Genomic DNA, 12,673 nt, shown 5'->3' with positions numbered 1-12,673 from the left:
TTTGCAGTTTTTTCATCAGATAAGCAAAGATATGAGAAAGTGAGCTTCACTTTCAGTTCCTGCTGCTCTTGATTGCGATTGTGATGCTTTTGAGTTCCACTTTTTTGTCTTGCTCAAATGTAACCCTATCATTTCCTGAACAGTACTCCCGCTTGAAATGCATGCTTTGTTGGGGGGGTGTAACTAAAGATTCTGCATTTTTCTTCTATGCTGTACATAAAATAAGTGTAAACAAATAGTCTAATGTTGCAGCTGGCTACACACATTAAATAATGTAGGCCGATACGCAGATACAGTGCAACTCTTTTGTCAGCAGATGTCACTCTAAACAAAAGGATCACATGAGCAGTGAAGTAGGGTATGTAGTGCAGTGAACGTGGCAGATGTGTAAAATTTGATGTGAGAAAACTGGACTGGTGAAGCACAAAAAAAGAAAAGGGAAAAAACCCTATAAAGATGATCGCACAAGTTTTCTATGCGAGCACAGATGGCGCAAATACGGTTAAGTTTGATATGCAAATGCACAGGCGGCGATTGGACCTTCATACTGTTACAGAAAACTGAAATAATGTTGCTTCATTTCCAAGTAAAACAGTGCTATAGTCCCAGTTAAATATATAAATGTACGAATGTTCTCGTTCCTTATTTTGTAGTAATATTTTTTCTTTTTCAGAAATAAAAACAAACATAAAAAAAAACAAAAAAACGGATCCTCCTACACAACCTCTTCCCTTTCTGCTCGGACACGCGCAGTCGAGGGAGGAAGAGAGGGGGGCGGCGGGAGCGCGCTTTCCGTCTCTGGTTAGTGGACTGACAGCCAGCTGTGCAGCTACAACGACAACAACCTCCTGGATTTCCTACATACAACTAGATTAGAGTTGGTCTGCTACTGCTTCTAATCATACATTATAGCTGTTTTTCGGAGCAAACACTCGACGGCACACAGCTACGACCAGTATCATCGGCGTTTTCTGTGCTAACTAGCTAGAAGAGCATTCCTCCAACATGAATCCGTTGTGTAGCAGATGTAATCTAGTCGTTTACCCCACGGAAAAAGTGAATTGTCTGGACAAGGTAAGAACCGAAACCTTCTCGTTTTCGTATCTTTCTTTCTTAAATTAATGCTGATACACTGCCGTGGAGTGGTGCAGTGACTCAACTTATTTCAGCACCCCAAAAACTACAAATTTCACATATTTTTGTGAATGAATCGAACACCCCAGCTGGACAGGTATTTCGCTAGCCTTGCAGGCTAACGGCTAACTCACGTCTGGAAGGCGACGGCACAACAGTGCGTACACTAAAATCAAATTAAACCGCATTGTGGTATTGGTGGGTTATCTTAAGGGACCGGAATTTGTATTTTTGTCCCAAAGATGATAGCCTCAAGCTGTGGTACGGATTTACCCCAACCAGCACTTCACAGTGCTTCCGGAGAGCCATGTCTAGTCTAGGCCTGGCTCCAACCGCTGCTTTGACGAAACCTGACAATCAACGTTTTTAGCCTCGATGGCAGATTCATTGTGTGTATTTAAAAATTATCTATTAACGCACGATATATAAAGAGAACGGTATAGTCCCGTTGTCATATTTTTCGTGTCCACTGTTGTTGAAGACAACGTGGACTGATGTGGACGTGTCTGTGTCTAATTCACTGGCTAATCCAGGTCAGGGATGATTAGTCGAGCCGCCTAGTTAGTTTTTAGGCAAAGTAGACGTATAATCTAATCAATTGTAGCCACAGTGGATCTGTCGAAGCTACCAATTTACACGGGAGCAACAACTGGTGTTAACATGGTGCTGCACGTCGTCTTCCTCTTTCCCTTTCAGCTTTGATGAGGCAAAGGTGTCCAGAATGTGTTGAATATTGCAGCAATCACTTCTAATGTAAATCTGTAAAGAGAGATTGCACTCGCTGTGTTGATCAGGGTGGGGTCTGGTTGCTTGATATATGATCCATAGGTTATATCTGACCAAAGAAGGACCTGGGGCAAGTACCTAATTTGTCTAATTCAAGTCTGAATGGTCAATGAAAATCAATGCCTGTTGAGTTGTCTTATCTGTTGGGCTTAACAGATGGAAAAGGTGTAGAAAGACACATTCACAAAGCAGTTTATCTAAAGGAACATCAGCTCTGACTGGATACGTTACTGCTCTGCTTCACGGTTGTCTTCCCCAAGTGCCCTGTATTCAAATACATTTAGGTTTTCCTGCATAAGCACCGTAGTACAAGTCATTTTAGCATGCTAGAAAGTTAGTGTAAATGTGAGTCAAATTGCCTGAACTACAGCTTGAATGCAGGCTGTAATTCAGCCTGAAGGAGCGTGCATTCCAGCAGACAGACACTCCCGTAAAACGTGCTCTGTCAGTGGCCTGCTGTGCTATCTCCCTTCTCTGAACTGAGCACAGAAGTGTAGCCCGCCGTCTGTCTTAGCTGCCATTCCACATCAGCGCACACCCCCTTTTAGACATGCCAAAACAACCTCCCTTTCCCCTTCTCCATGGGACACACACACATTGCCATTCTATTTTTGTTTTAAGCAGCAGAGTTGACGATTTTTTTTCATGTACCAGGCTAGCTCAGGTGAATGCTCAGGGGCCTAAGGGCTCTGACACGTCTGTGTTTTTAATCTAAACCAAGTATCTTAACCTGACAAGCTTCTTCTTTTAATATCCCTCTTTTGAGAGGCTAAACCACATAGGCTTTTTTGTCTGACAGCTGCATTCCTGTATAGCGGGGTAGGGCCCCGCGGGCAGCCGAACACACGTAAAGACAGGAAGTGAATTTTAGTTCAAGCTGTTGTTGGTAACGGTTTTGCCTTGTCATTTGGCTTCCTTTGACTACCTAAAATGCTTGCTGGTAGTAATGAGACGAGATGCATATTTGGCTCTAGTGTCCGACTCATATCTACCAGAGTGGCTTTTTGTCGCTTGAGTTGAGGGCAGCTTTTGAACTGTAGCCAGTGAAACTTTTAACAAGGAAGTGTTTTTTAAAAGCACAGGCTAATATGCAAATCACACTAGGTTCACTTTAAGTTGATATGCAATTCTTGGATAAATAAAATTATTGGTGTGTTTTATTAAGCGATAGATTCAACACTTTAGCGGGAAGTGTGGATTTTCAAGTTAAACTGAGTATCTGTGCAGAGTCACAGAAACACTCAAACAAGCTTTGCAGGAGTGTCTGTGAATTTATCATTGCCGCATGCTGTCTGCGTTTTGTATGACTGAAATATGCAAACTATTCCCACCCACAGGTGAAATGAAAGTTCTTGAACATCTTTAAGGGGGTTCATTAATAATTAACTGTGACGTATGTGTGGTTGTGTTCACAAACTAGCTGAACTGGTTAATTAGTTCTGAAGTTTAAAGCTTTTTCAAATGTATGTAAATATTGTGAGAGTGTGCGTTATGACGGCTTGTGTTTTATTAAGTATGTAAAACATGCACTACTTCGACATGTTTGGCTTGTGAGCCTGTTAGTTGGGTCAACATATTTTGATTGTTCTTTGGAATTTATTTGTTGAAGCATGTCAGACACAGCTTTTATGCAACCAGTTATCTCCCACATTGTATCAAGTTTAGTAGGTAAGTCTCAGCCTAACTCTGAACAAGCAACCTTTTGACAGAAAGCCAGAAGATATACAGATTAGCCAAAGCCAGATGGGAACTTTATTTATATGAAAATGAAATGGAAAACTTTTATGGCGCAAACAAAGAAGAAATAGCATTGTATGTGCTTTATAAGTGCTTTTTATTTGTTATTTTATGTTTAAATGATTTCACATATTTAAACTGTGAGAATAGTGTTCTCGCAAACTGGGGAAAATTGAACAAATATCATGTCTTAATATTTGTACATGGCAATATATGATGCTATGGATATCTCTTTATTCATATAAGTAAATATAGACATGCAATACTGTAGTCACTCTAATTAAAACTGACATTTCATAAACATTTCATAGTTTGTTCATAAAAGCAGGCAGTTTCCCAATGACACGTTTTGGTTTCTTTGAAGTGGGACTGTTTGAGGACCTGATCCACAGTCTGTGTGTTACCTACAATGATGGTTAACGGCTCAGAAGCTAACCAACATACTGCTGTGGATGGAGTCCACACCAAATTGCATTTATCCTCCTGAAAAATCAATACTGCTTTTATGTATGCTATATTTAGAAGTTTTTTACTGCTTTATCCACCATTAGACACCTCTTTCAAACGAGGAACTGAAGGCGCTGTGCTTGTAAAAGCGACCAGTCTCCATTGAAAAAACAGATCTACCACAGTCTCTGCTCAGTTAATGTTATAGTGTGACTTTAGTTTTTTAATAAGGTAACTTGGGTCCAAACTAATATGCTAAACATAAACATTTACAGCAGTAGACCAACACCACCTGTTATCTGCTTGGAAGAACTGCTGTTTTCATCAACAATCTGGTCGTTTAAAAAAAAAAGAGCAATTTCTTTCTTAATGTCTGGTTTATAACTTCGCATCTGACATGTTTTGTTGCTCTCTAACCAATCTTTTAGAGTTATGGCTAACTTGTGTCCCATTTTTTTTTACTGTCATTGTTAACAATGTGGTTAGTGTGTAATTCCTCTGCTGTGGAACAATAGTGTCTAAGATGGGAGCTTCAGTTGTACTGCTCCCTTTCAATCCCTGGAAGTTGTTAGAAATCTGGTTAATGGTAATGTTGTTCAAATTGAGGTGCTCTGTACAGTTTATACTTAAGCGTGATATAAACTCTTCTTATGTACCGAAATGTGGTTTATAATTTATAAATTGCTCCTATTAAAAATCACAATAACAATTTTCTGGCTTGCAGAATAGTCTCCCTACTTCTAACATTAAACACCTTACTGTTTGTAGGTTAGTCTTATGCAAATTTGTAATTCTGCAAAAGCTACACAATGTTGTGTAGGTTTAAAAAAAAAATCTTAAAGGTAAAGTAATGTCTGTATTTTCACTCTGTTATTCTTGCTCCAATTTTTGCTCCTTACCTTAGTTTCAGAGGAACCTGTCTGCTGCCTTTGCCTATATTTAGACAGATTATTTTGAGAGCTGATTCATGTTATCCAAATGTCACAAGAGTTGAGGACTCTGTGCAGCCACTGCCACCAGTCACATCTCTTTGATGACTCAGAGTCACAAACACGCATTAAACTCACAATCGCCTGAGGTGTTGACTCGACATCAAGTGGCCAGGTACTTCTGCTTGGTGTGAAGAAGCCAGTGCACATGTGGGGTTTGTTTTCCCAAACTATTACATGCTTATTTGTACCTGCACACATTTCTTGACTATAGGGGTTTACATCTTGATTCTTGGGCCACAATTTTTGTTCATATTTTTGATTTTCCTTTAGAAGGGATTGGGGAAAAAAGAGGGAAAAATAGTTTTCCCGTACATCTGATGACTTGATCATGATTGCATTCTGAACAAAAAAACAAGATTTCAGCTGCTTTTTGGTCAAATTATTGACCAAAATGATTTTAAAGGAATGCGAAGAAGTATGTTCTGGCTTTTGCCATACCAGCTCACCTGGGTTCTTCAGGTTCATGAATTTTCTTGAACCTGAAAAAAACATGGAAATATCTGTTCATGGTACATAGCAAAATTCAAAAAGAATACCTGGCCATGTGATTTTCAGCATTTTTGAGTTTCTTGTGAACATTAGCCAACATATATTGTTTATTTTTGTCTGCACCAAGGGACAACATTGATAAATTCCTGCATGTATTCAAATAGATAGATGCCACTAAGTGTTTTACAAAAATCTAAATGACCTATCTAAGAATCTTAGGTTAGAGAAAGTTAATGATATACAAATGTCTGCTGCAGGAAATTAAAAACTAGTGGATATAATTATTATTAATGAAAGCATCTTTTTTCTTCTAATATAAATGTAAATAACCTTTTACCCTCAACAAATCACACAAAATTTCGCACATTTCACATGATTAGAGAGTTTATATGCAGATTATTTACACTTAAGCAGAAGTGTTTTGGCATTTCTTATCAACTCTGTCTCTTGTCTTTTCTGTAGTTTTGTTTCCCACACAGAAATATGTGTATGTTACACATTAGTCTGGTGTAGTTTGAAAAGTTAATAGCATACTGGGGCATAGCCTGTCAAATCACAGTCTGCCTGCTGGACAGCAGCAATGCCCTGGGCCTGGGTAAAAATTAATGGTATCATTTGGGCTAATAATTAACCTGCCTACATTAATTCGTTAGTTTCCTATAATAGCACCAGCCAGATGTGTGAACTTTGTCTTTAGGCATGTGCTATCTTGTGGAAGACTAATCATTCACACTCGCAGAGCTGCTGTGCACTGTGGTGTGTGGTGTGTTGGTTTTGGCCACTGTTGGAGACAAACAGCCCTCACAGCATGTTTCAAACTATACCACTTCCCAAATTGTCTGTACTGAAGTTTAATTTCTGGATATTTAGCCATAGGTAGGGAAATATTTCATTATGGTACCAGGAGACATCCTTGGGTGCACTAAATTCCTCTCATGTCTAATATGGTGATTAACAGAGGACGGAAACATGCATATTCACTTAATGTGGAACATAGATAGTAATGAAACTGTTTTTGTGTTAAAGTGATAATGAGACTGTCAATTAATCAAATGGGGAAAGTAACACCAGCCAAGCCCTTGAAAATGTGTCTGCTTTAGTGTCACTTAGGAGGTGCCCAAATGGTGTTTCCAACCAATATTTCTATTGAAATCTATTGAAAGCAGTCATTTGGTTTTGTTTGGTTTACTATTGGACCATGGTGAGTGAGTAATCTGCCCTAATTATGTGCTAAATGTGAAATCAGAAGTGGTTGGCACAACAGGCCTGGGGTTGCTTAATGCTTTAAGCCGGGCACTTCTATCAGAATATTTTTAGTATGTTATTATATGCATCTGGTCAGACTCTCAGTAAGTTTCCTCCTGATTTGTCTGCATAGACTGTGTGTTTAAAGGGTTACTGACCTTCCATACATCTACATGGGATTTTACTTGGTCCATTTGTATTTGACTCTTACTGAGAGGATGCTGTGAGGCTGAGTGAACGTCTCGGCTCTTGGCTCGATCGTTGGGTCCACACTGACACAAATACATCATGCATTAACACATATAACCTACATACAGTAATACACACATCCACCGACAGGGTTAATTCTCACGCACAAACAGACACAGGCGTACATACACAACTGCCCTTGAGCTGTGCTGATGCAGGGAGACGGAGCATTTTTTTTAAAAATGGTGTTTTATTTCTAGGGCTCTAGTTCTGCAGTGTCCTCATTTTACAGCTGACTGCCAGATCCTGTCTTGGCACCCAAGAGCCAGGTTTTCCTGGAGCTGGACAGGGCTAACTGCAGGATGACCTCGCTAACACATGGCTGGAATGTTTCTCTCATTCACATATTTTTGTTTGTCCATTTCTTTCTGACTGCTACCTACTCATCTTTTCATAGATAGGTGATAGCAGTTTGTTGGTGGTGTTAAAGAAGGCAGGGTAGAGTTGAGGGTTCACCCATGGTGCTATGTGCATGTATGGGTTTTTGCAAAAGGGATCTTATCAGTTGCCTCCCAGTGAGTCTTTAATCCTGCTGTTCAATGCCACTACCATTACCAACACTAGTCCTTGTTCAGCAAGCGTGACATAGCAGTACCTGAAGCAGTTTTGCACCTGCTGCAGTTTCTTGTTTAGAGTAGCTCTCCAGGTCATGTAAAAAGCTGCAGTCCAGCATGGTGGAGATGGAGGTTGGTGTACTAGTGTCGAGAGCCACTGGTCACCCAGCAGATAGGGAAGGCCTTGGTTTAGCTGGTTAGGACCAGGGATGACCATGATATTTCAGTTGTAAAACATTATAATATTTTCACCTCAGTATTTATCTACTTTTTGTCTAAAATACAAATGTTCTTTTAACCAGTGTCTGGTTGGATGCACATTACCAAAATAATACAGGAATTAAACTTAGACGCAGTGTTTTTGTGACATGATAAATACGCCATTCACAGAGAACCTACCTGGCTCTACCTTTGAATGTATGTCAGTAGTCTTTAATCCCACAAAAACAGTGTTGCACTGTATTGCCAGGGATAGATTTCTAGAAACAAAACAAATCCTGTTTTCCTTGCTTTTCTAACAATACCACTGAAACTTAGTCAGCTCAGGCATGATGTCACTTCCAATTCTGACATTTGACTTCAGAGGAAATAAAAAAACTCAGCAGTAAGAGAGAACTTAATCCAGCATGAAATGTACCAGGTAACGTTATCATGCTCCAAATCTGCCTTTGGGATAGTTGGGGAACTTCGAAGTTAAATAGTTGTGGAAGAATATCAACTAGTATTTTTTTTTTTTTAATGCATAAAATGCCCAGCCACAGTTGGCAGGTGACACATTTCCAAATAAAGAGGGGGTTTTCCACTAGTAAATCAATCACTCTGTTCTCTCAGATAGATGGGGGAAAAAAAATAACCAAACACACTTGGAGGAGTGTCATTGTAACTAGGTGAACTACCCAAGTAAAGTCAATATATAGTGTGTTCATATATCATACCATTACTCAGAATGTTCAGATTACACTAAGATGAGTGGCTGATATTTGCATTGTATCACATATTGGTGTTGAGTGACCACAATGATGTCATCTATGGCCACTGCTACGCCTAAAGATATGTCTGCTGTGGGCAGTAGGCTAAATGCATACTAAGCACTTAAAGTGTCATTGGTGGTCCTTTACTCTGTCCATGATGTTTAGGCTATAAATTTGAATATTTAGATCTTGCTGGAGCTGTATAATTTCCCCTCTTCAAAAGGCTTTGTTTCCTCGGTGCATTTCGGCACCTGTTTAGAGTCGTCTGCAAGTGATTAGATCAGTTGAAGAGACTGTTTGCTTTGAACTGCCTGAGTAGGGTGTCTGCCACCCGAGAGGGTCATGTTGTCCAAGCAAAGGTCTCGCTTGATGAGGGTTGCCATGGTGGAATCTGGGTTAGCAGGTTGGGCAAGACTTAGGGATAGTTTGCTAAACAGATGAGTTCAGCAAACTTGTTCTCAAGGTCAATATTTATTCTAGGAAACAACGGGAGTATCAAGGTCCATGCTCCGCTCACGTGTGTGACTCAACAGAATTTTCATTTACACTTGTCTATTTAGGCTCCACATGGATAATTTATTACTAGTTTATTATTAAAGAATTGGGGGATTTTGGAAGGGATAATAATAGAGACTAATTAATAGTGACTATGATACTGGGCTGCTGCGTTGGAAGTAGATCAACCTGCAAAGATGGCTGCCAGCACAGCTGCAGATCAGCTGAAGCTATAGGAAATGGAATCTGCTTGCAGTATGCTGTTGTTTGTGAAGGGATTTGCCATTGTAGTTCTAGACAGAAGAAGGAAGAGCAGGAAAAAGTAACATGTGTCCATCTGCAGTTCCCCCAGGCTTCAGCTGGGTTGTAGTGGGATAAAGAGTTTGCATTCGAAGGCTTGGCACAGTGTGTTTGGCTGTGGATCACAGCTCCGCTGAGGAGAGCCGAGGCCTGATTTCCACTGTGTGCTGCTTCTTTTGTATGCCTCAGTACAGTATTGCTTACCCCCAGCTACAAACACCCATGCCAAACACATTCATACACTTGCTTGTTGTCAGTACACACCTCTCTGGGTGGGCTGTTAACATCCAGACAGAACAAAAGTTGATCTCAAAATCAACCTGAAGCCATATCTTTTGATTTGATAATTTCTGAAGCCTCCATTGTGCTGCATGTTTCCACTCATAATAGTGCCAGGATTGCATTGTCGATCTACAGCGTACATATGCAATAACCCTCAACATCATAGTGATTTATTCCAAGCACCCTGTAACACATCAAATTGCACTGCACACAACAGAACCTGATGTTGTATTTCCATATGCTTCTGTGGTTTTATCCTCTGCTTTGAATCATCTTTTCCTTGTTGTTTGTTTGGAAGACTAGTGTTTAGTGTATGGGCAGTTGGTGTAGAAAGTGATAAAGAGTAGGTGAAAGAAAGAGAGGGAGGGCAAAGCGCCTCAAGGCCATGTTAATAAGGACTCACTCTTTCTCTCTCACTCTCTCTTCATGTCTCTGCACTCCTCCCTTCATTCCCTTGATGATAGCAGGAACAGCCAGATCATTGCTTCACTGTCTGGCGTTTTCTTTCTCTTGCCCACCCCTCCCAAACATGCTCCCTTCCTCTTGCTTTCTCCAGCTCCTTACTTTCATGTTTCCTCCCTCCTCTCGGTTTTCTCCAATCTTCAGTCCCTCTCTCTGAATCTTCAGGCTGCAAATCAGCCCAGTGCCAGAAGAGTGAAGAAGAGGAGGCATGAGGGCGAGTGGGTGGTAGGAAGGGAGAAAGGGTGGCTAGGGAGATGGAGGCACAACATCTTGTGACAATGGTAGGGGAGTTGAAGAGTGGCCTGCACACCAAGCAGAGTCTCTGTAGCAAGTATATCGCTGCTTTCTTTGCACTTAACCTCATAGCTTATGGTAAAGGTGGGAAAATTTGTGACCACAAGAAAATAAACACATAAACTGTACAGCTATCCTTTTTTCGCTCACACAAGAGTATCGAGACCTGCTTATAAATAGCAAATACAGTTTGGTAGCAAATAGGGCTGCCACGATTAGTCGACTAGTCACGATTATGTCGACTATTAAAATCGTCGACGACTAATTTAATAGTCGACGCATCGTTTGAAGCTTTGTAAGATCACAAAGGACGCAGGAATGAGTAGTAGGATTTAAGAGTGTAATAACGGACTGAAACAGAAGATGGCAGCACTGCATGTACAAGGATGCCAGCTGCCGTTAAACCCCGAAGAAGAAGAAGCTGTGTCCCAGAATTCATAGCGCAGCCCAGCGCAGTTGTCGACAATGGCGGCAGCTAGTTAGTTTTAACTTTACTCTTATTATTCTTTCTGGGTCACAAAATAAACGTTTAACATATTTTCAGGCGAGAATGTAGCTGTGTAAACCTCAAATATCTGCTCAGTTTATCAAGACACCACATATTTTCAAAAGCGCTCCGACGTTTTCGGAGACGTCTGTTACCCACTAGCTCGTTAGCTAGGCGGGGGCAAGGCTAACTAGAGCCGTGAGAACACCGGACTCCCGGCAAATCGTTTTCAAACCCACCGCCGTCTTTCGCTAGTCAGGTTAAACATATATATAAGTCACTTAGATAACTTAAAAATGTTAGTTTGGCTTTCTTTAGTATTTTATTTGTTCCTGAGTAAATCGGTTTGGCTGAGATTAAAGTTATAGTTTTTGCACAGCTAAAACTGTCAAGCAGACAGCTGATTATCAGAAGTGTGAGACGCTGGAGAATATACTCCGGTGTCCTGTTATATTTTAGATAGCAAGGAGTTTATTAAACTTCACCGAAACAATCTGCAAATTTCATTAAAAATTAATAAACTACCATCTTGTCTTTATTTTTAGTTAGCACAAACACTTCAAGCTGTAAGCTAATGATAGTTATATAAGACCAGATGCTGCTGGTGCAATAAGCTGTATGCTGTACGTCCAATGGATGATGATCTGATTAGTCGACTAATCGCAAAAATAATCGGTGACTAGTCGACTATCAAAATAATCGTTTGTGGCAGCCCTAGTAGCAAAGGAGAAGTTGTTTTGTTTCTGACTCTTCAGTGCCAGCTGACGCAAAACTGCATTGCTTCACTTTTTTCACACAGACCTAACAGTTGTCCTAACTCTGTCATTTCACTTCCCTCTGTTTGCTGATGTATCAGCGTCTCTTTGTATACAAGTAAAATAAATCGAACTCTCCTTGCTTAACTTATTGTCCTCTCTGTTTTGACAGTATTGGCATAAAGGATGCTTCAGCTGCGAGGTCTGCAAAATGACTCTAAACATGAAGAATTACAAAGGCTTCGAGAAGAGACCATACTGCAATGCGTAAGTTGTCCCTAAGTTAATCACTTTGTGTGTGTCAGTGAACATGTCTCATGTTTTGCACTCAAGCAATTCAGCTTGCATCCCTAAGACAGAGTGACAGCAGTGTTTAATTTGTCCACAGCCTGAAATGGGACTCTGTTTGTGTGTGTGTGTGTGCTGCGACCCAACTAAGGCCCCTCTTTCCCTCCCTTGCCGGTTATCTGTAACTATTCCAGCTCCCCCTTCAGAGAAAACGCCTCGATGTGGTGTGGGAAAGTGCCTCCCTCCCTTCTCCTCGGTAGGGAAGGGGGGGGTATCAACAAAGGAAATTCCTGAAGTTCCTCTACAGTGACACAGGCGGACACTGAAAACTACCATGTCTGCTCACGCTTAAGCACTAAAGGCTCATCAGGAATTTGTGGAATTCCCCTCTCTCATTACTTATAATGATTTTCTTCTCCTCTGTGTGTGTTTGTGAGAGCTTGAGTGGAAGTTCAGAGAGGGAATGAAGGCAGGAGGCGTGGCTTCATGTTCTGACAAGCTCTTTTGCTGAACTGCCATTTTATTGTTGAGGAAATGACTCAAGACAACATGCTACCATTGTCACTTTCAACTTCAGTGTGAAAATAGAAGTAGTATGCTTGTTATTGTCAGCAGTGACATGTAGGATTTAGCTTCCTTTGTGATTAAAACCTTTGTTCGTTGGGGTTTTTGGGGGTGTACATTGACATTATAATATAGCCATTCC

At 40.6% G+C, this 12,673-nt stretch overlaps 1 protein-coding gene across 2 annotated transcripts in view; it reads left to right on the top strand.

Moving 5' to 3' along the window:
- The first annotated feature begins 765 nt into the window (after positions 1-765).
- The window catches only part of lasp1 (LIM and SH3 protein 1), a 31,925-nt gene continuing 20,017 nt past the window's right edge, over positions 766-12,673 (top strand). The window contains exons 1-2 of one of the 2 annotated variants that reach the window (XM_080904839.1): positions 766-1,074; positions 11,852-11,946. In XM_080904839.1, coding sequence (XP_080760965.1) covers positions 1,006-1,074; positions 11,852-11,946 — 164 coding nt within the window. In that variant the 5' untranslated portion in view covers positions 766-1,005. The remainder of the gene's footprint in view (positions 1,075-11,851; positions 11,947-12,673) is intronic. The other variant, XM_080904840.1, reaches the window with a different exon arrangement.

The sequence above is a fragment of the Rhamphochromis sp. 'chilingali' genome, assembly GCF_963969265.1.
Source record: "Rhamphochromis sp. 'chilingali' genome assembly, chromosome: 15".
NCBI classification, from domain to species: Eukaryota; Metazoa; Chordata; class Actinopteri; order Cichliformes; family Cichlidae; genus Rhamphochromis; species Rhamphochromis sp. 'chilingali'.
The sequence above is the reverse complement of the archived record's forward strand: the minus strand, read 5'-3'. Positions and strand labels throughout refer to the sequence as shown.